Source organism: Phocoena phocoena, chromosome 13 (assembly GCF_963924675.1).
Source record: "Phocoena phocoena chromosome 13, mPhoPho1.1, whole genome shotgun sequence".
In the NCBI taxonomy this organism is placed as follows: domain Eukaryota; kingdom Metazoa; phylum Chordata; class Mammalia; order Artiodactyla; family Phocoenidae; genus Phocoena; species Phocoena phocoena.
The window spans coordinates 13,790,977-13,816,014 of NC_089231.1; the positions used below are offsets into that span (position 1 = coordinate 13,790,977).

Here is a 25,038-nt window from a genome sequence, read left to right on the forward strand (position 1 = left end):
ACCCTACTCCTCCTATTGATGTTCTGACATATTCCCTTCCAGTCTTAGCTCTGTATTTATCTTTTTAACACAGTATTAATCATAGTCCACGTACTATTTTATATCTTTATTTTCTACTTTGCTGTATTTTATTTTTAATGTTTTTAAATTTTTATTTTATTTTTATTTATTTATGGTTGTGTTGGGTCTTTTCTGCAGCATGCGGACTTTCTCTAGTTGTATTGAGTGGGGACTACTCTTCGTTGCGGTGCTTGGGCTTCTCATTGCAGTGGCTTTTCTTGTTGCAGACGGGCTCTAGGGGCATGGGCTTCAGTAGTTGTGGCACGCAGGCTTAGCTGCTCCCTGGCATGTGGGATCTTCCCAGACCAGGGATCGAACCCGTGTTCCCTGCATTGGCAGGAAGATTCTTAACCAATGCGTCACCAGGGAAGTCCCTCTACTTTATTTTAGAAGCATTTTCCTAGTTGGCTTATAGGCTTCCTAACCATCATTTTTTTTTTTTTTTTGCGGTACATGGGCCTCCCACTGTTGTGGCCTCTCCCGTTGCCGAGCACAGGCTCCGGACGCACAGGCTCAGCGGCCATGGCTCACGGGCCTAGCTGCTCCGTGGCATGTGGGATCCTTCCGGACCGGGCCACGAACCCGTGTCCCCTGCATCGGCACACGGACTCTCAACCACTACGCCACCAGGGAAGCCCCTAACCATCATTTTAATAGATTTTTAATATTCTATGACATGGCTGCACCTTGATCTTTCCTGTATTTTTTGGTCACTTTATTTACAGTTTTTATTATTATAAATAATGTTTTGAGTTTTGTTTTTATGCATAAGCCTTTTATATAGTTAGATTATTTCCTTTTTTCACTTCTCAGTTGTAGTATAGGTGGGCCGTAAAATATGAATTTTTTTTTACTTTTGTCTTAAGAACAGTGCCAGCTTATAATATTACCAACGACCTATGAGGGGGCCTACTTCATCATATCCTTCACAGTATTTGGTATTTTCATTTTTAAATAAGAATATCAAATGCTATTTTAGTAGGCCAAAAATAGTGCAGCTTTGTGTTGATACATTTTTCTGCACTTGTTTTACTAATAATATTTTCTCACATATGTGTTGTCTGTTCATATCCTGGGGCGTCCTAAGTCTTATATACCAAGTAATTTGTGTATGCTTTCTCAAACCTGAACGTTTTCTTCTGCCTGATCTTCAGTGTTTTAGTTTTATGATCGGTGTTAGAGTTTAAAGCATTTTGTTTCTTTTGCTTTCTCATGTTTAGGAAATAGCGCAATATGGAATAGAGTTCAGTAGTTGAAAAAGTTGAAAGAGAAATACAGGTTTTTTTGTTTTAATTTGGTTTGCTTGATTTTGTTTTGTAACTTCCAGTCAACAAATACTTATTATGAGGGGGCCTGTAGTGGTGAAAAGACTGACCCAGTCAAAGATTTTCCAAACTAGTGGGGAATGCATATTAGTAAACATGTGATTAAAATAGTTTGATAACTGCTGTCATATGTAGAGTGTTTTGGGGATTACAAAGGTGAAGCATTTATCTTTTTTTTTTTTTTTTTTTTTTTGCGGTACGCGGGCCTTTCACTGTTGTGGCCTCTCCCATTGCGGAGCACAGGCTCCGGACGCGCAGGCTCAGCGGCCATGGCTCATGGGCCCAGCTGCTCCACGGCATGTGGGATCTTCCCGGACCGGGGCACGAACTCGTGTCCCCTGCATCGGCAGGCAGACTCAACCACTGCGCCACCAGGGAAGCCCCGAAACACTTATCTTAAACTAGAGCAGAAAAGGGTTAGGAAAAGTATCTGTCACTGCATTATTTCATGAACGTTTCTCCTTTGTCCACATTTTAATGTCCGCATTGTACGCCAGCCTAAAGATGTACCATACATTATTTAACTAAAATCCCCTGTGGATATTAAGCTGTTTTCTTGTTTTTCTCTTCTGTAAACAATATTGTAACAAACATCTTCAGATGGGAATCATAGTGTATATGTCTGATTATTTTCTCAGGGTGAATTCCTAGAAGTGACATTATTAGATTATACTATATGAATATTTTTTAGATTCTTGATGCATAGTATTAGATTGCCTTCCAGGAAGTGTTTATTCCTAAGTAGAGAGTATGAGAGTTCCTTTTTCATTATACTCTTGTTGACATTTTTTTTAATATGGGTAAATATTATGTGACTATGGCATCTATTTTATAATTTCTATATCAGTTATCAATATGGTCAGACACTTTTATGGATTTTTTTTTTTCTTTTTGAGAGGTTTATATTCCCTTATTGCACCCAATTTTTTAAAAATTTGGGATGTTTGTCTTGCTCTTTTTCTCTGTATATTAATCATTTTAACTCAGGAATTGTCTTTTTACCTTTGTCTTATGCTTTCTTTCTTTTTTGTGTATTTCTGTCATTTACCTCATGAATGAATTTTAAATATCTCTACTATTTTAAACATGTAATGATCTCAAGATCTGATAAATTTCAAAAGATGGTGTTAGAGTTGATATTTAAATGTTACTTTCCTTTCCTATTTTCTTCTTCTGGAAAGCCTAAAAAATTTAAATTTTGTGATGTTGTAACTTAGAAGTATTATCAAGATTGTTTTAATTTTGAGAAAGACCTATTAGTATTATAAATTTGCATTTTTATTTGTTTAATGTTTTTTTCTTTTCTACCCTCCCACTTCCACCTCACACCCCCCACCCCTTAGGTATGAAGCTCTCTTCCCATTAGTGTTGTCATGTTTGATGTTTGTCTGGATACACATGGAACAAGAAACCCTGCCACAATCTGTTGTTTTCTGTAAACAGAAGGTAGCTTGTCAAAATCATTCTTGCATTTATTTAAGAATATTAGAATATTCTCTATCCTATAAGGAGGTTGCAATGTTATTTCATCAAAAATTCTACTTAAAAATTTACAGTACTTGAGGCATTAATAATTAAGTCAAACAGTTTGTAAGGAAATTTTCACTTACAACAGAAAAGCATGATTTTATTGTTTCATAGGCATTATATGGGTTGGGCTTTTCTTAGAGATTATTTGAGAATCTCTGATGCAAAAAAGCACTAATATAGGTGAAAGAATACTGGAGAAAGAATGTTCTTTATCTTGTTTGCCTTTGTTTTCACATCTAATTTTTCTTTCCTTCAGTTTATTTTCATTGGAATAATACTTATGTTATCACACTTCAGTTTATGAATTTGATCATAAAGTGACATTTGTGTTCCAGCGTTATTTTTCTCTTTCTAGTCATTCTAATCCAAAATGCTTATTCTGTCACCTTAGTGATCATGGCCTCAGTCCAAATCTTAGACTGTTTATTCAACATAATATACTTTGAATTGGCTAAAAGCCAACCAGATATTAAGGATATTAAGGACACCTTTATCATGCTGAGCTAGAGAGCTAATTGATGTCTCTTGCCTTTATTTCAGAACTGAAGATAATTATAAGAAATTGGTGATAAAATATTTACAATTTTACTGAGGTCAGATAAAAGAAGTATTGCAGGAAAATACCTTCATAGTTGATCCATTGATTCATCCTTAATTGGTTCTAGTTGAGTTCACAAAGAGTACTTGATGTTTTAGAATAAACAATTTCAATAAAGAAGAAACTTTATTGAAGTATATTGAGTAATTACTGGTTTTTAACTTTCAGTCCTGGAATATTAAAACAATACATGAAAAGAAGTTTTGATCAGATTCAAGTAAATGGTCAGACTGTCCTTAGTATTAAATATTCAAAATTTTAATAATTAAATATTATTAAATTAAAAATGAGGTTTATTGTGTTATTTTTTAAATTCTTTTTTTTTGTGTGGTACACGGGCCTCTCACTGTTGTGGCCTCTCCCGTGGGCCTCTCACTGGTGTGGCCTCTCCCGTTGCGGAGCACAGACTCCGGACGCGCAGGCTCAGCGGCCATGGCTCACAGGCCCAGCCACTCCGTGGCACGTGGGAGCTTCCCAGACCGGGGCACGAACCCATGTCCCCTGCATCGGCAGGCGAACTCTCAACCACTGCGCCAACAGGGAAGCCCTAAATTCTATATTTTAACTGAAAGCAGATATGTCTTTTTCTAGAAAAGAGGATTAAAGTATCCCAAGAACTTAACAGAAAGTTACATGGGAAGTGGGAGATAGGGAAAGTCTCCCTTTAAACTTATCCATGAGTTTTTCTTTTGTGGAAAAAGGGGGATTAAGCAAGAGTGCATCCATCATATTGGAATTGAGAGGCTTTTTATTTTACCAGGACAGAAATATATTGCTTTTTTATAGAGAGAAAATAATTTCTCTGGAAATGAGTTAACAGAAGAACAAAAAAACAGAAAAATATTTAATTTACCGTGCTTTTTAATATCATACAATACTTGAGTTTGAGAAGATCGGGACACTGAGAAATCAGATGTCAGAAAAGGGAAAAATTATATAGGGATTTAAAAGTGAAGCATTTATACAGGATAATAAAAAGCCCAGTTCTCACTTTTATTACACATATGGCAATACTACAACTCTGTTCAGTATATTATTAACAGTATATTTTACCTTTCGGCAGATGTTATTAAGGTGAAATTAAGCTATAGGAAAAGAGTTATTTGTTTTTGTTTGTTTTCTTGTCAGTACAAGTTATCTTTCTAGCTATTGTAACTTTGACGGTAAGTTTGCTTTTGAGGGTAGAAGTAAGCAAACTGTTATTGTGCATTTATAAATTTCTTCTTATTTCATAGGTCTCCAGTATCCAATTCACCTATAATACTGATATAACCCAGTTTCGAGACCTCTATCTGGATGACATCCGTAGGGCCTTTTTCCTTGTATCCTTTTTATGGACTTCTGTTTTAAGGCACTGCGACCTCCCATTTAATGGAGTAAGAAGAAGTGGGAGGGGTTTCTGCCTGTCATTTGGTAGTGGTATTACCTTGGAGGCCATTTAACTGCCCTCCCAACCATAATTTTCTCATATAGTTTACACTTCAAAAAAATTCTGAAACCATAGAAAAGCATAAAGAATGATATAACAAACAAATGTATATATGTGTATTCCTGCCATCCAAGATATCAACAACTAATATTTTGTCACATATGTCACACATTTTAAAAAATTAAAATATTACAGCTAAAGACAGTCTCCTTTCAACTTCCAACTCCAAACTAATTTCCCTCATCCAGAAGAAACCACTATTATGAGTTAGGTTTGTATCTTTTTATGTGTATTTTATACTATACTCATGTTATATAACATCTGTCCCACAAGGTTTTTGGATCACATCAGAGGCAATATTGTGTGAAAGTTATTTGTATTAGAGTTTTGTAAGACAATGTGACAGAATAAAGTCTCAATTTGGGAAGGCTGGCTGACTGGGTTGAAAAAACTCATAGGGAGATATTTCCTTTGAACTTACCATGGTGGAGTCTGGACCTTATAGGTCCAGAAAATAAATGTTCTTATTCTCTCCTCTACCTCTTGCCTTCACTCTCAATTTTGCTTTCTGTCTTTGCAGATTCCTTCCACTCAGCCTATACTAATAAAACACCTCTTCCTTTGAACCCTGCATCTCCCTAAATTATAATTTCATCTTGTCCTCTGTGTCTACTACCAAGCTCCTTGCTGCTACCATTTCCTCCCCATTTATGTACTATATCCTCAAGCCTTGACCAGTGCCTGTCACACAGTACCTCTTCAGTATTTGTCAAATGTCTCTGCTGAAGTTGTCCTCTCGTGGTCTGCAGGGCCTTGCTGAGTGCACAGTCTAATCTGTTCAGTTTTACTTGACCACTCTTACAACATTCAACTCAATTGATTTTTCTCTTTCTTTTCCCTTGACATCCAGAACATGATCCAGGTTCTCTTCTCAGCTTTTTACACCATCTCTGTTCTCCTTCATGGAAACTTACTCTTCCTTTGCTCTTGAACCATGTATGTTTTTCTCCAAGCTCTATCATTAACCTTCTCCTCTAATTGTGCCTGGGTAATGTCATCCTCTCCTATAGCTTTGACTGACACCTCTGTACAAACAACTCTAAGATCTTCTTCTCCAGCCCTGACCTCTCTGACCTTAAGAGTCATACGTCCAACATCCTGCTGGGCATCACCAGATATATGTCCACACTGACTAATGACTGTCCACCCCTCTCCAAAATCACTCTCTGCCAGGTCTCATCTCATTTAATGGCATCACCATGCTCCCAGCTACCCAGGGCATCAAACTTGTCATATTTAACAACTCCCTGTCCAGTTTTAAAGTTCCGTGGTCTCCCCTCCTTCTCCATTTCCACTCTAACCACACTGGTTCAGACTTTCCTTGTCCCCAACATAGACTACTGAGAGCTTCCTAACTGAATTTCCTGCCTCTAATTATTTGTATCCCTGGTCCAAATATCTCACTGTTATTGGTATTTCTTATTTATATTACTCACCTAAAATTCTTGCCAGCTCTTCATTGTCTCCACAATAAAGTTCAAGGTTTTTTATTAATATGCCACCCAAATGCTTCGTCTTTCACTGTACCCTTCAGTAAACGCTCAGCTTCTATCACACCTGTTGACTGTTTCTTGACTACATCATTTTATTTATTTTTTTCTTTTGTCTGCACTGTGTGGCATGTGGGATCTTAGTTCCCTGACCAGGGATTGAACCCCGCACCCCCTGCGTTGGAAGCATGGAGTCTTAACCACTGGATCGCTAGGGAAGTCCTTGACTACATCATTTATTTCCCACTGTTTACCTTTAAATTCATCTTATATACTTCTACATATCATCATAATCTTAGTCACCATATGAGCACTTTAAACTATTTTATTTATATTTATATTCTTAGTGCCTAGCTCTGCCTCTGACATGTACTAGATGATAAATCTTGCTTGGTTAGTTGACTGGTTGAATGCATGGAAAAATTAATATATTTAAGGCTCAAGTTACCAATGCAAATGCCGCTTTTTCACTGAAATTTGCCTTGATTCATACTTCCTTTTTAGTGTGTCTGTACCATTTTTGTGTATGTGTTTATGATAATAAAGTAACTAACATTTATCGAGCCCTTTCAGTGGGCCAGGCACTATTTTAAATACTTTACTAGCAGTAAGTTCTTAGACCCCAATATAATTAATACCTACTTTTTATTACTGCACTATTACAAATGTAAGTTTAAGAAATGTCAAAAAGATGTTTACTCTTTCTCATTCTCTATTGAATTATTTTAAAACATGATATCTTATTTCTTCCTAAGCCTTTCAAAGAACCTGGCACGTTTCACATGTAGTGGGCACACAGCGAGCATGTATGAAATGAAATCGTCGTATTTCAGCTGAAAATGTCTATCGCTTTTTTTTTTAATCATTAGCAGCCAACTACAAATAACAGTAATCCAACTGTTTATGTTAGAGGCAAGGAAAATAGTAACCTTCGCAAGGTTACTAGTGACAAGGATGACCTCCCATGCCTCGTTGTTCTTAGTACATTGCTTGTTCCGTCTGCTGCTTTCCAAATGCCTTCACAAGGAGATACAGTGGAACACTCATTTACAACAATTTATGATGAAATGTACAAGTAGAAAAGCAAATTACACTCATGGTAGAATAGGTATATCTTTTCTCAATGAAAAAGAACTTTTATGAATTCTGACTTGTTTTGGCATTTCCTTGACTCTATTTAGGTTTTCTTCTTAATGACAGCCTTTTTTGGAACTGGGAATATAGCTTCTATTAACAGGTAATTTAAAATAAAAACAGCATATGTATAACCAGAAAATAATACAAATAGGGATTTTGTTCTGTACCTTGCTTTTTACACTGAAGGATGTATTTTGAAAATTGGTATGTATGGGCACATACAAATCTATCTCATTCGTTTTACTGATTTTATAATAGTTCTTGAGACAATGTATACTTGTGCTTTAGTAAGAGTAGGTTTCAGAAAATTAGTTTAAACATGCTTTTTAGAAGAACGTTCTTTTAAAGTTACAATGTGAATTCTAAACTCCGTTTTCTTTTTGTTGATTCCTTAGCTTTGATCTTGCCTCTGTCTATTGCTTTCTGACCGTGTTTAGTCCTTACATGATGGGAGCCCTGATGATGTGGAAGGTTGGTTTTCTTATTTTCTTAAGATATTGATTTATAAGATTATGAACTAATTGTGACAATTAAGATTATGTAACATGCGACATTAAGATTATAAAGTGACAGAGTTAAGTCGCATGGAAAGAAGATACCTTCTCAGACACTGTTGAATGGGAAGTCAGACACTTTAGCTTTTACTTCAAAATATAGTTAATCTTTTTACTTTACTCCTAAGCCCATTTAACTTCAAAAAAGTAGAGAGGCTGTTAGTCCCAGGAAGTCCTATCAAAGGTGATTAAAGCCTGTGGGGAGTGAAGGGTGGATCAAAACTGCCTTGCTCCTCAAGATCAAAGGCTCCCCGAACTGATGTTCCCCACCCCCAAGACTGCCAACATGTTATCATTTTTTCTCATAATCCCTGTACTTAGAACTGATTTATTCATTCAATAAACATGTCGTTGAAGGCTTATGAGCACCAGCTGGGTACTGAGGGTTCTAAGATAATGACAAATTATCAGTTTTCCAAGGGTTCAGACTCGCCAATAGAATGTAATTCATGCTCTTTCCCTTTTTCTCTAGGATCATTAAGCTTGTCTTATTCCCTCTACCATAGTGCCTGGCACATTTTATGTACTTCGTATATATTTGTTTAAATAAAGGAACTAATATCTGCCTAAAATCTGATTGCCTTCTATTCAGATCACATAAGTAATAATTGTTAAAGTACGTGTTTATTAACGGATTAATATCCCTTTTTTTGTTACTGCACTAATACAAATGTAATTTTAAGAAGTGTTAAAAACGATGTTCAGGGACTTCCCTGGTGGTCCGGTGGCTGGGACTCCACCCTCCCAATGCAGGGGGCTCTGGGTTCAATCCCTGGTCGGGGAGCTAGGTCCCACATGCTGCAACTAAGAGTTCGCATGCCGCAGCTAAGACCCGGCACAGCCAAATAAATACATAAATAAAAATATTAAATTAAAAAAAAAGATGTTCATTTTCTCATGTCCCATTCTCTACTGAATTCTTTTGAAATGTGTATTAACAGTTTCCTTAATATTTATTTACATTTTTCTTAAAGGTAGTTGTTCTTTTCTCAGTCTGTTAAAGATCATGGGCCTTTAATTAAAAACAAGCAAAAAAAAAGAAAGAAAAATAGAAGTTTAAACTAAATGCTAGACTTATAATCTCTAGCTTAATTCAGTAAGCTTTACTGACCTAATATATTTGGTCACTTTCTTTGACTGATGTGGCTGGAAGTGAAAATTCTCCTGGACCTCTGTTTCAGTCATGTAGCCTTCACTACATGTAGCCTTCGCTTGAACAAGAGTCTTATGCAGTTTTGAACATCATTTCTTTTCCATATTTTCTCCTTCCCCTCTTTGTTTAAACATTGTGTGTGTGTGTGTGTGTGTGTGTGTATTTTTTTTTTAATTGGTCATTGGAAAGCAGTATCTCAAAATATTAACAGTGTTATGTCTGGATTATAGATTTTTCAACCAGTGTAAATTTTATTATACCTTTCTCCATTTTTTTTTACAGAGTATGAATTTTATAATCAGAAATAAATTAGTATTAAAATAAAACAACAGCAAGCAATGGTAAAGCAGCTAAATCATGTTAATAGAGTTGTAGTATCAAATAACCAGATGAGTTCAGGGATCTGTGAATCAAATCATCAGGCTCCATAGTTTATTTGATTTGGGTCATTAATTATTATACTGAATTAAATAGAACAAAAATTTGGAATAGGCTTTATTTGAAATATTTGTTGTTATCTTTTATACTACAAATGCTGTTGATATGGATTTTTAAATCCATTTTCGTCACCATTCTGTATGTCATTGGTATCACAGTTTTATTTCAGCATTGGCTTTTCACTAATACAGACAAACTTTGAGAAATTGAAATATTTCTTCAAATGCTACAGCTACCCATGGCATCATTTGTTGTTCTTTTAAACAGATTTTAATCCCCTTTGCTCTTGTGATGTGTGCTTTTGAAGCTGTTCAGTTAACTACCCAGTTATCATCAAAAAGGTAAGATGAATGTTTAAGAAACATTGAATTTGTTAGTTTTTAGGAAATGAGAGTTAACACTTGAGGGTATTTTGTGTGATTGCTATTAAGACACAGTAACATAGATTTATTATAAAAATGAGAAAAAAATGTTTCACCCTTTTAGTCAGAATTCAGTTGTCATGAGAGGAAATTAGTTGATTAGAGCCTCTAGCAGAATAATATGCTCTCTCAACAATAAAATGTTATTAGAATATTATTCAAGCTAGAGCAGAGCCCCCCTAGAAAACTATAAAATATAAACGTTAAATTCTTGTAGTTAATAACTTGTTTATTGTAGATATAACTGTGCCTACAAACTCCAAGGGATATCATTCTGTTTTCTTTTGGATTATTTCTTAAATGTGTATTAGACAAATGTGTTAACATTATATCATTTTACATGGCTTGAGATTAACTTCTAGATGTCAGTAATTACATAGTTTCTTAGTCTTGATTTCTACACTCTTGGCAAATGGAATGGGAAGTATCCTTTCTGAGTTTCTAGGAATTTCTGGAGCAGCCAGTGTTAAGCAGTCGAGAAGCCGTCAACTCAACTCTTTGCTTTTTGGACGCAATGAAATTGTGTCATCGGCACAGGACTGATCAGCCTCTCTGAAAGACACGAGATAAATGTGTAGCTTCTTAGCAGTTTTGTTATTCTTGAATCAAACTGGAATATTCAATGCTGAAAGAAATAACTAATATTAGCATGAATTTGCATGTTCTTCTTGATGGATTTAAGCTAGAACCAAGTGTAGCGTATTATTATGTATTTGCCATAATAATAAGAAGAAGAAGGTTTTCTTGCACTATTTAAAAATAGTAGAAATCTCATTTCTAGACTAATTTAGTATATTTTTGCAGGATATTTACATGAATTTAGCATTAAAAGCATTTATACCTTGTCAATACCACATAGAAGATACTTAGATGCAATTAAAAAAAAAACTAGTAAGTGACATGTACTTTCTCACATCTCTGTTAACAGATGCAAGTTTTTAGAAGGGCTTTTAATTAAAGTTTAAGAAGAGCAGGGGATATGTGGGATGAGAAGTAGAAGGCTCATCAAAATGTGTGTGTATATGTGTGCGTGTATTTGTGTGTGTGTGTGTGTGTGTGTGTAGTAATTTTAACCTGAGACTAGTACGATGAAAAACTAAATACAAAGGGAGAGTTTTAGTTTTGTTCGTTTAGTATTTAGTTTGTTTAGTATTTAGTTTTTCTACAATGAAAAACTAAATACAAAGGGAGAGAACTGAGGCAAAGATGACAAAGTTGTGGCTTTATAAATGTCTTCTCTTTTGACCTTTAAACCTTTACAAGTCACTGACGTTCCCCCCAATATAACACTGACCCCTCAAACTTAACATGTCGTACATTGAACCCAGCAATTCCCTTTCTTCCTGTTGAACTCTAGCTGCTCATCCTGTTTTCTTTTTCTAATCCGTCGCACAAGCCCAAATCCATCCATCCCTCATTGCCAAATCCACTCGCTACATGTCACTGTTATCGTCTCTTCTTTCTATTCACATTTTCAGTCACCTCCACGAACCCACTATCATCAGTCATCTTCAGGGGCCTCTTAGCTGATCTCCCTGCTTTTACTCCTGTCCTCCTACAGTTATTATCCATACAACAGACAGAGGAGCCTTTAAAACTTTCCAATGGCTTCTTGTCACAACTAGAAAAAATTCTAAAGTCCTAATTATGGCCTAAATGGCCCCATGTGATCTGGCCCCTGCATATCTATCTCTCCAACCTTATTTCCCACAACTCTTGTGCTAGCACACTCTTAAAGCTGACCCTCTTGGTGTTCTTCAAATACACCATGCACGTTTTCACCTCATGCCCTTTGTACGTTCCACACTCTCTCTACCTGCAGTGCTCTTTACTCATATAGTTTCATGGTTCACTCTGTTCACACAGGTCTCTACTTAAATGTCTTCTCCTCATAGAGGTCTCCCCCGATCAATTGACTTTTCTTCCTGACATTTAACACCACATGACATTTTATTGTTATTACAAACATTCTATTTATTATTTGTCTCCCTGAGTAGATGGTAGGCTCTGTTCACCAATGTTTTACCAGCAACAAGAACAGTGGCTGTCATACAATAGAAACTGAAAACCTATGTGCTAAATTAGTGGTAGAAGTTATCAGCACAAAATAAAACTGGAAATGGCTACTACTACACATTGTGACATTTCTTTTATACACAAGACTGACTTAAGAACGTCCCCCTTTTGGTTCCATAGAGCACTAAAATTTGACCCAGGAAAAATTAGACTTGGTAGAAACAACAACAAATAACACTGTAAAAAGGTAAAACCACCCAGAGTAAAATCTATAACTGACAAAATAATGATGAAGAAGCAAAAAATTAAAAATAGTGACATCACCAAATGCTGCAGAGGATGCAAAGAAATTGCTGGTGGAAATGTAAAATAGTACAACTACTCTGAAAAGAGTTATCCAGTTTCACATGAAACTGCGCAAACAACATAATCCAGTAACTGCACTCGGCTGTTTTTCCTAGAGAAATGAAAACTTGTGTTTGCACAAAAACTGTACACAAATGTTTATAGCAGCTTATTTGTAATCGCCATAAACTGGAAACCACCCTGATGTCCTTTGGTGCTTGAATGGTTAAACAAACTGTGGTATAATGGCAATAAAAAGGAGCAAACTATTGATACACACAGAACCTTAGATGAATCTCAAGAGAATTGTGCTGAGTGAAAAAGGCAATCCCAAAATGTTATATGTGATTCAAATGATTCCACTTGTACAACACTCCTGAAATAACAAAATTATACAAACAGAGAACAGATTAGTGGTTTCCAGGGACTGGGGATTAGACAGAGAGTAAGCAAGAGGAGGATAGATGTAGCTATAAAAGAGTATCATGAAGGATCCTTGTGATTATGGAAACATTCTGTATCTTGATAGAATCAATGTCAGTATCCTGGTTGTGATATTGTGCTATAGCTTTGTAAGATGTTACCAGTGGGGGAAACTGGGCAGAGGGTACATGGGTTCCCTCTATATCATTTCTTGCAGTTGCATGTGAATCCATAATAATCTAAAATAAAAACTTTAATTTAAAAAAATCATAATTCATGTCCCTTTCTTTTTTAAATTTTATTTTTTACACAGCAGGTTCTTATTAGTCATCAATTTTATACACATCAGTGTATATATGTCAATCCCAATCTCCCAGTTCATCACACCACCCCCACCCCCCTGCCACTGTCGCCCCTTGGTGTCCATACGTTTGTTCTCTATCATGTCCCTTTCATACCATTGAAATAAATATTCAAAGTGTTAAATAACATTTTTGAAGTCTAGCCCATCACTGTGGGACAGTAGTCCATGATAATGTGAAAAGAGCCTTTGTCAAATGTAGTATTTTCAGAAGCAGAAATACTAATAACAGAATGTTAGATTATTTGATTATTTTCATTTTGATTTTAATGTGCTTTTAAAATGTGTCTGCAGTATTACATGTGTTTTTTCTTTATTTTTTTCCAGTCTTTTTCTCATAGTTATCAACATATCAGACATCATGGCTTTGGTAAGGCATTACTGGATATTCAATATAAATAAGATTGACAAGCTAAACAATGAGTTGATTTTTTTATATATATATATATATATAAATTAATTTATTTATGTACGTTTGGCTGCATTGGGTCTTCATTGCTGTGCGCAGGCTTTCTCTAGTTGCAGTGAGCGGGGGCTACACTTTGTTGCGGTGCGCGGGCTTCTCATTGCAGTGGCTTCTTTTGTTGTGGAGCACGGGCTCTAGGTGTGCGAGCTTCAGTAGTTGTGGCACGCAGGCTCAGTAGTTGTGACTTGTGGGCTCTAGAGCTCAGGCTCAGTAGTTGTGGCGCACGGGCTTAGTTGCTCTGTGGCATGTGGGATCTTCCTGGACCAGGGCTCGAACCCGTGTCCCCTGCATTGGCAGGCAGATTCTCAACCACTGTGCCACCAGGGAAGTCCCCCAATGAGTTGATTTAATCAAGTGAAATATGAATGCATTTCTGTACATGAACTCTTTACATACTGAGTTATAAGTGCTGGCATAATTTACACATAAATTACTTTCTTTTTATATGACCTATAATGTGGTAAGAGTGCTCTTCTTAGAGTGTCAGAAATCTTCTAACTTGATTTATTAGAATCTGTCACTTTATACATAGTCTTCAATGGTACATTGTATTTGAAATGAAACTTCCATAGGAAGTTAACAGAAAAAGCTAACTTTAGGTTTAGGTAATATACCATTTTCCTACTTGAAATGCTGATTTTTAACCATTTTGTCAGATTGAAAAAGAAAGGAAAAAAGAGGGGAGGAGGAAGGGAAGGAACGAAAGAGGGAACAGAGTGGGATGATGTTATCAAGATGCTAGCTCTAATAATGAGTTCTAGTGCGGAACAGGTAGGTGGGCCTCTAGTATGTAATGTATTAACAAAATGAACCCATTTTACACCTGCAAGTTCAGGAGGGTTCCCCAAACTACCCTAAGGTTTGATAATTCACTAGATGGACTCACAGAATTCACTGAAGACTGTTATATCCACAAGTGTGGCTTATTATAGGGAAAGGAGACAGATTAAACTCAGCCAAGGGAAGAAACGCAGAGGGCAGAGTCCAGAAGGGGTCCAGATGTGGAGGTCTGGCCATACTCTCGCTGTGAAGCTGGGACAGCCGTGCTCTACCGGCAGCGATGCGTGACAGTGCACATGGAGTACTGCCAGCCAGGCTCACCAGAACCTCGATGTCCAGGCTTTTTATTGGAGCCCAATTGTATATTGTTCCCATGGCTAACCTTTAATCTCCAGTCCTTCTAGAGGTAGAACTGATAACACACGGCCCAAAGCCCTGAACATAAATCACATTATTAGACTGTCCAGTGGCTGAGGTCCCGCAGGCAAAACACTCCTATCAGGCAGGACCTAGTAATCGCCTCCTAGTAGCTGAAGGTAAAGGCCAGACCTCTCTTTAGATAGGGTTAATTCTTCACTACACATCTTATGCTGGAAGTGCTGAGACACAACTGTTAGGGTAAATTCCCAAATCAGATTCCTAGTCACTTGATTCAGATGAGAACATTTTTATGTTGTATTGAACTGGATATATTTCTGAAATTGACCACACATAATGTTAGAACAAATTAGCTTTCAGTTTTGCTCACAAAGTGGCAAATAGACAAAGACATGTTAACAGAAGAGAATTTAAATTCTCTGATTAATTTTATATGAAGAATCAGACTGCTGAGTTTAACTTAGAGAGCCATGTGTGGTCTAAGTTCTGCTTACCTGACTGGCATTGTATCTCTCCTCTCCCTCCTTGTTTCCTCTACCCCAGCCTCACCTTGGACCTGCCAAGCTCTACCTGGACTCTTGATGTTTATAAGTGTTACTCCCTCTGTCAGAAACAAACTTCTCCCCAGATCTCTCCAACCTCCTCTTTCCTCTGACTCTTACTTGTCACTTAGATTTTTAGACTTTTTATTGGGATAACCTTCCCTTATTACCCCAGCTGGGGTGTGTACCCCTTTCTTTGTGCTCCTGTACTTGCCTGTATTTCCAGTCATAACACTCATCACACACACACACACACACACACACACACACACACACACACACACACGTGCCTGATAAATTGACTGAATCAGTCACTAGATTATAAATCTCCTGAAAGAGAGTTTATCTCCAGGACCTAACACAACGATTAGCACATAGTAGGCGATCAGTAAACGTTTGCTGATGAATAGATGATATGGCGTCCTTTCACTGCAGTCTTTGGTATTATCGATACTTAGTGTCTTTTATGAAAGTTGGCTGGGTTTTCTTCTAGTTATTCAAGATGTCACTTTTGTGCTTATATGATTGAATGGCAATGCTGTTTGTGGCTTTTAAGCTATTGCTCATTTTAGTCCAAGCAAAAATTTCAATAAAGGGCGAATTCTTACTGATTCCAGTCAGATAGTGGTTCTGAGGGGTCAGAAATCTGAAGGACATAATCCTAAAACAAAGTTGCTTTTAGGCTGAATCTATATAGCCTTTGTTTTTAATGAAGCCATATTTTGTTTTATTTTACAGCATTTTTTCTTCTTGATTAAAGATTATGGCAGCTGGCTTGATATTGGAACAAGGTATAGTATATATTCACATAGAATTCTTCAGAGTGCAGTGAAAAATAGTAACTTGGTATCTTAGTATAGAAGATTTCAATTTGATTTTTGAAGTAAGCATAGCAAGTAGCAATTATTTTAAACCTCTGGAGGTGAGACACGTCCCTCCAGTTCTTGGCATTAACACATTATCAGGTGTTTCCTTGGGATGATGTGGGGACAGATGTCAAGTCTGAAAGAAATGCAGAACAGCAGGAAGGTACAAGGAAAACTGCTTGAATCTGGGATAGATCACTCCAGTGTCTGTGTTCTCATAATCTCTCAATCTCACTCAAGAACAATGAAGCTATTCAAGTTGCAGTGTGAATTTTCTGTGGCAGTTTACATTTCATGTAATCATCATATGCCTCCTAGAATCTTCAATATGGGAACATGTTAACATGTGATACCTATAACATTGTTATTTAAAGTATAATCTGAACAAAATGTCAGTTTCCTGTTTATTGTGATTTGAACGTCAATGATTGCCATAATCTGTTAAATTTCTTCTCTTTGAGGGGAAGAAAGCAAGGTTGATCCTTTTGCCTTTTTGTTTTCAAATGCATTCAGAGATAGAATACATTTTTATAGACTAATTTTATTTCCTTTAGTCAGTATTTGTTCAGCCAGGAATTGTGTAGGTTTGGGTGAGGTACTCGATTACAAGTCCTCTCCTCTGTTCCTACCTCTTAGGCAGCTGAGGCTTGTACCGCCTTGTTATTTATATAGAGGTCTGTCTCCCTTGATAGTCAGCTGATTTGACTCTCTTTCATTCCTTGTGTGCTAGGCACAAAGAGGGTACTCCATAGGTCGTTAATTTTGTTTTCATTAGTCTCTTAAATTTGAAGCTTAGGGAAAGTTTTAATGTGTCCTTCTCACCAGCCCTCTGATCCCAAAGTGTCCAGGCAGGTAGTAGGTCATCGTATGGGCTTTAAGCCAGAGCTCCTGGGATTGATCTATTTCTGCCACTTTTTAGCTGTAAGACTGACAGCAAGTGACTTAACGTCTCTAATCTCTCTCTGTCTCTTGTCGTTTTGAATGAATTAATCCATCTAAAGCGTTTAGCACAGTGCCTGGCATCAAATAAGCTCCAATAAATGGGAACTATTATTATGTTTTTATCCTTCATAATGTTTCTTGTATTTGAGATACCTCTCCTTATTATCTGCATAATTTGATTAATTTATTTTCATTTTAAACATGTCAGAATTTTGTTTGGAAAATATCCTGACAAAATATAGCATTATTACATATGAGACTTTTTATTTTATTCTTAATTATAGCAAAGTATACATAATATAAAATTTACCATCTTAACCCTTTTCAAGTGTAGAATTCAGTGGCATTAAGGACATTCACATTGTTGTACAACTATCATTATCATTCCATCTCCATAATGGTTTTCATCTTGCAAAAAACTCATTCCCCATCTCCACCAGCCCTGGCAACCAACATTATAATTTCTGTTTCTATGTATTTGACTACTCTAGGATAGCTCACATAAATTAAATTGTACAGTATTTGCCCTTTTGTGACTGAATTATTTCACTTAGCATAATATATTCAAGGTTTATCCATGTTATAGCATGTGTCAGAATTTCCTTCCTTTTGAAGGCTGTATAATGTTCCATTGTGTACAGACCACATTTTGTTTACCCATTCATCCATCAGTGGACACTTGAGTTGTTTCCCCCTTTTGGCTATTGTGAATAATGCCGCTATAACATGGGTTTGAGACTTTTTGATGGGAGAAATTTATATTGGTTTTGGCTCTAAAGAGATATGAAGGAATGAAGAGGATATAATTCTCACATGAAAATGTGCATCATTAATTTCTGCACAGCATCATTAATTTATATTACACAAATTAAGGATTTGATTTTCTCTGATTCGCTTGAGGTTTATCTTTACTTGGCAAATTTTTTTCTTCAAAGTACGAATTTCACTGTTATTACCAGTAATATCATGCATAAAACACAAACCATTTTTAAATATCCATGATCTCAATTCAACAGGGCAAATATTTATTGATAACCCGCTATGCACCAGATGAATTTCTGGGGATGAAAAGCACATTCTCAGGCTCTCAGGGAGCTTAAGGTTGGAGGAGGAAACAGACTCATGAGCAGACAATATGGTGCAGTGTGAGAATTTCTAGAATAGTCTCTTGGGTGCTGTGGGGACTTTAGTCAGAGTACCTACCTCAGCCTTGCAGGGTAAGGGAAGGCTTGTCAGGAGAAGGACTGTTTAGACACTGCAAGAGTAGTATTTAGAAGAGCGCATTGGGTCACAAGATCGAGGGAGAATGTATAGCATAAATAAAGGCAAAGATCTAATGGCACCTTAAGGAACCACTTATATTTATGGGTAGAGAACAGGAGGTGTGGCAATGAGGCTGAAAGAAGTGGCCAGAAAGGCAGGAGGAAACCAGGTGAGAGTAGTGTGGTGGAAATCAAAAGAACATTCAGGAAGGAGGGAGGTTATTGAGATGTTACAGAGAGAGTAAGTAGGAGAAGACATAAAGACATGCATTGGATTAAACAGTGGGTCATTGATGAGCTTGGCCAGGGATGGTTCGGGGTAAGATTTAATATTAGACGTCTGCACTGAATCAAATCCATTGATTTCTGGGTGAGGACCACAGACCAAAGATAATCATTTTTCTCCTCTCTACCAAGTCTTCAATAAAATAACAAACCCAGCAAAAGTGAAGAGAATAGAAAAATGACCATCAGCAAACGCAAGTTCAACAAATTCCTAGAAGATGGATAATCCAAGAGAGGAAGAAGCAGCCCAGAATCTATCAGCGAATGCTGCCAAAGGAACAGAAAAGCCCACAGGCTCCAGGCTCATTCGGACAGTAATATGGAGCTCAGGAGTGAGGAAGGGGATTAACTGCATGTCTCTCAATCCAGTGATGGTACCAGTGGGCTCTCCATGGCCTCTTTCCTCCTTCCTTCATCCCCACGCAGGAAGTACTACTTTCTGCATTTTACTCCCAGGGAAAAACCAGAGGACACCTGGAAAGAGGCTGAGGAGATGTGAAGAATTTCACTGCTGTGACACATGTGCTTCTACCTCATAGAAAAACTGTCCTCCACTCTAGCATTCATAGCTTCCTTCCACCCCAGCCCAAAGGGCAGAGGCAGGCACCCCTCTTGCTAATCCTGAAACATGACATAGCAATTTTTATTACATACCCACAACTTACTGGCAACTATCCTATATGTGAGTTAGACCTAGAGGAAACCAAGACTTTCTTAAAAACTTAACACTACCCTCTGATTGCTATTCTGAATAGAATAGCAATTCTATTCCTAGATACCTACCCAAGAGAAGGAAAAAATATGTACACAGAAGACTTGTACAGGAATTTTCATAGTAGCTTTATTAATAATAACCAAAATCTGGAAACAACCCAGATGTTTATCAGCACTTGAATGGATAAACAAATTATGCTATATCCATAAAATGGAAAACTACTTATTAATAAAAAAATGAACAACTGATGAACCCAACTACATAGAGGAATCTTAAAATTTTTTTAATGAGTAAAAGAAACCAGGTGCATTAAGAGTACATATTGTATTATATCATTTATGTAAAATTCTAGAACAGACAGAATTAATCTATAGTCACAGAAAGCTGATCAATTGTTGTCTGGGCCTGGGAATTAGGGTAAGCATGCCTATAAATGGGCATGTGGAAACTTTTGGAATGATGGAAGTGTTCTACGTCTTGACTGTGATGATGGTTACATGGGTGAATCATTTGACAATACTCATTTAACCAGATACTTAAAATGGTTTCATTTTCTTATATATAAATTATACTTCAAAGTTGATTCATAAGGAAAGAACTAAAATAACTATCTAAAATTGACATGAGTAGGGTATAGTATAAGTCAGCCAAATCCTCCTCTTGCCTAGCAGAGACTTAATAAATGATGTTTTAAATTGATGCAATGTAAATCAATAAACAGCATCAATAAACAGCAATGTAAAGATACTAATTCATATCAAGGAGGTAACCACCAGAAGGTCTAAAAAGGGAAGCAGTTAGAGTGGTTGCTTGAGAAGTGGGTAAGAAAGAATGAGGGGTATTACTTTTCATTGTAAGCCTTTCTCCCTTATTTTGCTTTTTTAACGCTGTGTGTATGACTCAGATAAAAGTTAAAGGGAAGCCCTGAACCAAGATGGCAGAGTAGAAGGACGTGCTCTCACTCTCTCTGTGAGAGCACCGGAATCACAACTAGCTTCTGGACAATCATCAACAGGAAGACACTGGAACTCACCAAAAAAAGATACTCCACATCTAAAGACAAAGGAGAAGCAACAATGAGATGGTAGGAGGGGCGCAATCACAGTAAAATCAAATCCCATAACTGCTGGGTGGGTGACTCACAGACTGGAGAACACTTATACCACAAAAGTCAACCCACTGGAGTGAAGGTTCTGAGCCCCACATCAGGCTTCCTAACCTGGGGGTCCAGCAACGGGAGGAGGAATTCCTAGAGAAACAGACTTTGAAGGCTAGCGGGATTTGATTGTGGGACTTTGACAGGACTGGGGGAAACAGAGACTCCACTCTTGGAGGGCACACACAAAATAGTGTGCACATCGGGACCCAGGGGAAGGAGCAGTGAACCCAGGGGAGACTGAACCAGACCTACCTGCTAGTGTTTGAGGGTCTCCTGCAGAGGTGGGGGGTGGCTGTGGCTCACTGTGGGGACAAGGACACTGGCAGCAGAAGTTCTGGGAAGTGCTCCCTGGCATGAGCCCTCCCAGAGTCTGTCATTAGCCCCACCAAAGAGCCCAGGTAGGCTCCAGTGTTGGGCTGCCTCAGGCCAAACAACCAACAGGGAGGGAACCCAGCCCCAGCCATGAGCAGTCAAGTGGATTAAAGTTTTACTGAGCTCGGCCCACCAGAGCAAAAGTCAGCTCTACCCACCACCAGTCCCTCCCATCAGGAAACTTGCACAACCCTCTTAGATAGCCTTATACACCAGAGGGCAGACAGAAGAAGCAAGAAGAACTACATTCCTGCACCCTGTGGAACAAAAACCACATTCACAGAAAGATAGACAACATGAAAAGGCAGAGGGCTATGTACCAGATGAAGGAACAAGATAAAACCCCAGAAAAACAACTAAATGAAGTGGAGATAGGCAGCCTTCCAGAAAAAGAATTCAGAATAATGATAATGAAGATGATCCAGGACCTCGGAAAAAGAATGGAGGCAAAGATTGAGAAGACGCAAGAAATGTTTAACAAAGACCTAGAAGAATTAAAGACAAACAGAGATGAACAATACAGTAACTGAAATGAAAACTACACTAGAAGGAATCAATAGCACAATAACTGAGGCAGAAGAATGGATAAGTGACCTGGAAAACAGAATGGTGGAATTCACTGCTGCAGAACAGAATAAAGAAAAAAGAATGAAAAGAAATGACAGCCTAAGAGACCTCTGGGACAACATTAAACCCAACAGCATTCGCATTATAGGGGTCCCAGAAGGAGAAGAGAGAGAGAAAGGACCAGAGGAAATACTTGAAGAGATTATAGTCAAAAACTTCCCTATCATGGAAAAGGAAATAGCCACCAAAGTCCAGGAAGCACAGCGAGTCCCATACAGGATAAACCCAAGGAGAAACACGCCGAGACACATAGTAATCAAATTGGCAAAAATTAAAGACAAAGAAAAATTATTGAAAGCAGCAAGGGAAGAACGACAAATAACATACAAGGGAACTCCCATAAGGTTAACAGCTGATTTCTCAGCAGAAACTCTACAAGCCAGAAGGGCGTGGCATGATATACTTAAAGTGATGAAAGAGAGGAACCTACAACCAAGATTACTCTACCCGGCAAGGATCTCATTCAGATTTGATGGAGAAATTAAAACCTTTAGAGACAAGCAGAAGCTAAGAGAATTCAGCACCACCAAACCAGCTCTACAACAAATGCTAAAGGAACTTCTCTAAGTGGGAGACACAAGAGAAGAAAAGAACCTACAAAAACAAACCCAGAACAATTAAGAAAGTGGTCATAGGAACATACATATCAATAATTACCTTAAACGTGAATGGATTAAATGCTCCAACCAAAAGACACAGGCTTGCTGAATGGATACAAAAACAAGACCCATACATATGCTGTCTACAAGAGACCCACTTCAGACCTAGAGACACATACAGACTGAAAGTGAGAGGATGGAAAAAGATATTCCATGCAAATGGAAATCAAAAGAAAGCTGGAGTAGCAATACTCATATCAGATAAAATAGACTTTAAAATAAAGAATATTACAAGAGACAAGGAGGGACGCTACATAATGATCAAGGGATCAATCCAAGAAGAAGATATAACAATTATAAATATATATGCATCCAACATAGGAGCACCTCAATACATAAAGCAACTGCTAACAGCTATAAAAGAGGAAATAGACAGTAACACAATAATAGTGGGGGACTTTAACACCTCACTTACACCAATGGACAGATCATCCAAAATGAAAATAAATAAGGAAACACAAGCTTTAAATGACACAATAAACCAGATAGATTTAATTGATATTTATAGGACATTCCATCCAAAAACAGCAGATTACACTTTCTTCTCAAGTGTGCACGGAACATTCTCCAGGATAGATCACATCTTGGGTCACAAATCAAGCCTTGGTAAATTTAAGAAAATTGAAATCATATCAAGCATCTTTTCTGACCACAATTTATGAGATTAGAAATGAATTACAGGGGAAAATACGTAAAAAAATACAAACACATGGAGGCTAAACAATATGTTACTAAATAACCAAGAGATCACTGAAGAAATCAAAGAGGAAATCAAAAAACACCTAGAGACAAATGACAATGAAAACATGACGATCCAAAACCAATGGGATGCAGCAAAAGCAGTTCTAAGAGGGAAGTTTATAGCTATACAAGCCTACCTCAAGAATCAAGAAAAATCTCAAATAAACAATCTAACCTTACACCTAAAGCAATTAGAGAAAGAAGAACAAAGAAAACCCAAAGTTAGCAGAAGGAAAGAAATCATAAAGATCAGAGCAGAAATAAATAGAAACAAAGAAAACAGTAGCAAAGATCAATAAAACTAAAAGCTGGTTCTTTGAGAAGATAAACAAAATTGATAAACCATTAGCCAGACTCATCAAGAAAAAGAGGGAGAGGACTCAAATCAATAAAATTAGAAATGAAAAAGGAGTAGTTACAACAGACATCACAGAAATACAAAGCATCCTAAGAGACTACTACAGGCAACTCTATGACAATAAAATGGACAACCTGGAAGAAATGGACAAATTTTTAGAAAGGTATACCTTCCAAGACTGAACCAGGAAGAAATAGAAAATATGAACAGACCAATCACAAGTAATGAAATTGAAACTGTGATTAAAAATCTTTCAAAAACAAAAGTCCAGGACCAGATGGCTTCACAGGTGAATTCTATCAAACATTTAGACAAGAGCTAACACCCATCCTTCTCAAACTCTTCCAAAAAATTGCGGAGGAAGGAACACTCCCAAACTCACTCTATGAGGCCACCATCACCCTGATACCAAAACCAGACAAAGGTACTACAAAAAAAGAAAATTACAGACCAATATCATTGATGAATATAGATGCAAAAATCCTCAACAAAATACTAGCAAACAGAATCCAACAACACATTAAAAGGATCATAAACCATGATCAAGTGGGATTAATCCCAGGGATGCAAGGATTCTTCAATATACGCAAATCAATCAATGTGATACACCATATTAACAAATTGAAGAAGAAAAACCATATGATCATCTCAATAGATGCAGAAAAAGGTTTTGGCAAAATTCAACACCCATTTATGATAAAAACTCTCCAGAAAGTGGGCATAGAGGGAACCTACCTCAACATAATAAAGGCCATATACGACAAACCCACAGCAAACATCACTCTCAGTGCTGAAAAACTGAAAGCATTTCCTCTAAGATCAGGAGCAAGACAAGGATGTCTACTCTCACCACTATTATTCAACATAGTTTTGGAAGTCCTAGCCATGGCAATCAGAGAAGAAGAAGAAATAAAAGGAATACAAATTGGAAAAGAAGAAGTAAAAGTGTCACTGTTTGCAGATGACATGATACTATACATGGAGAATCCTAAAGATGCCACCAGAAAACTACTAGAGCTAATCAATGAATTTGGTAAAGTTGCAGGATACAAAATTAATGCACAGAAATCTCTTGCATTCCTATACACTAATGATGAAAAATGTGAAAGAGAAATTAAGGAAACACTCCCATTTACATTGCAATGAAAAGAATAAAATACCTAGGAATAAATCTACCTAGGGAGACAAAAGGCCTGTATGCAGAAAACTATAAGACACTGATGAAAGAAATTAAAGATGATACCAACAGATGGTGAGATATACCATGTTCTTGGATTTGAAGAATCAATACTGTGAAAATGACTCTACTACCCAAAGCAATCTACAGATTCAATGCAATCCCTATCAAATTACCAAAGGCAGTTTTTATGGAACTAGAACAAAAAATCTTAAAATTTGTATGGAGATACAAAAGACCCCGAATAGCCAGAGCAGTCTTGAGGGAAAAAAAAGGAGCTGGAGGAATCAGACTCCCTGACTTCAGACTATACTACAAAGCTACAGTAATCAAGACAATATGGTACTGTCACAAAAACAGAAACATAG

General features: G+C 37.1%; 1 protein-coding gene across 1 annotated transcript in view; it reads left to right on the top strand.

The window, feature by feature from the left end:
- Positions 1 to 25,038, top strand: part of PIGN (phosphatidylinositol glycan anchor biosynthesis class N) — a 107,394-nt gene that overhangs the window by 66,332 nt on the left and 16,024 nt on the right. The window contains exons 22-28 of the mRNA XM_065889663.1: positions 2,729 to 2,831; positions 4,749 to 4,835; positions 7,674 to 7,729; positions 8,025 to 8,100; positions 10,042 to 10,115; positions 13,669 to 13,711; positions 16,246 to 16,298. Coding sequence (XP_065745735.1) covers positions 2,729 to 2,831; positions 4,749 to 4,835; positions 7,674 to 7,729; positions 8,025 to 8,100; positions 10,042 to 10,115; positions 13,669 to 13,711; positions 16,246 to 16,298 — 492 coding nt within the window. The remainder of the gene's footprint in view (positions 1 to 2,728; positions 2,832 to 4,748; positions 4,836 to 7,673; positions 7,730 to 8,024; positions 8,101 to 10,041; positions 10,116 to 13,668; positions 13,712 to 16,245; positions 16,299 to 25,038) is intronic.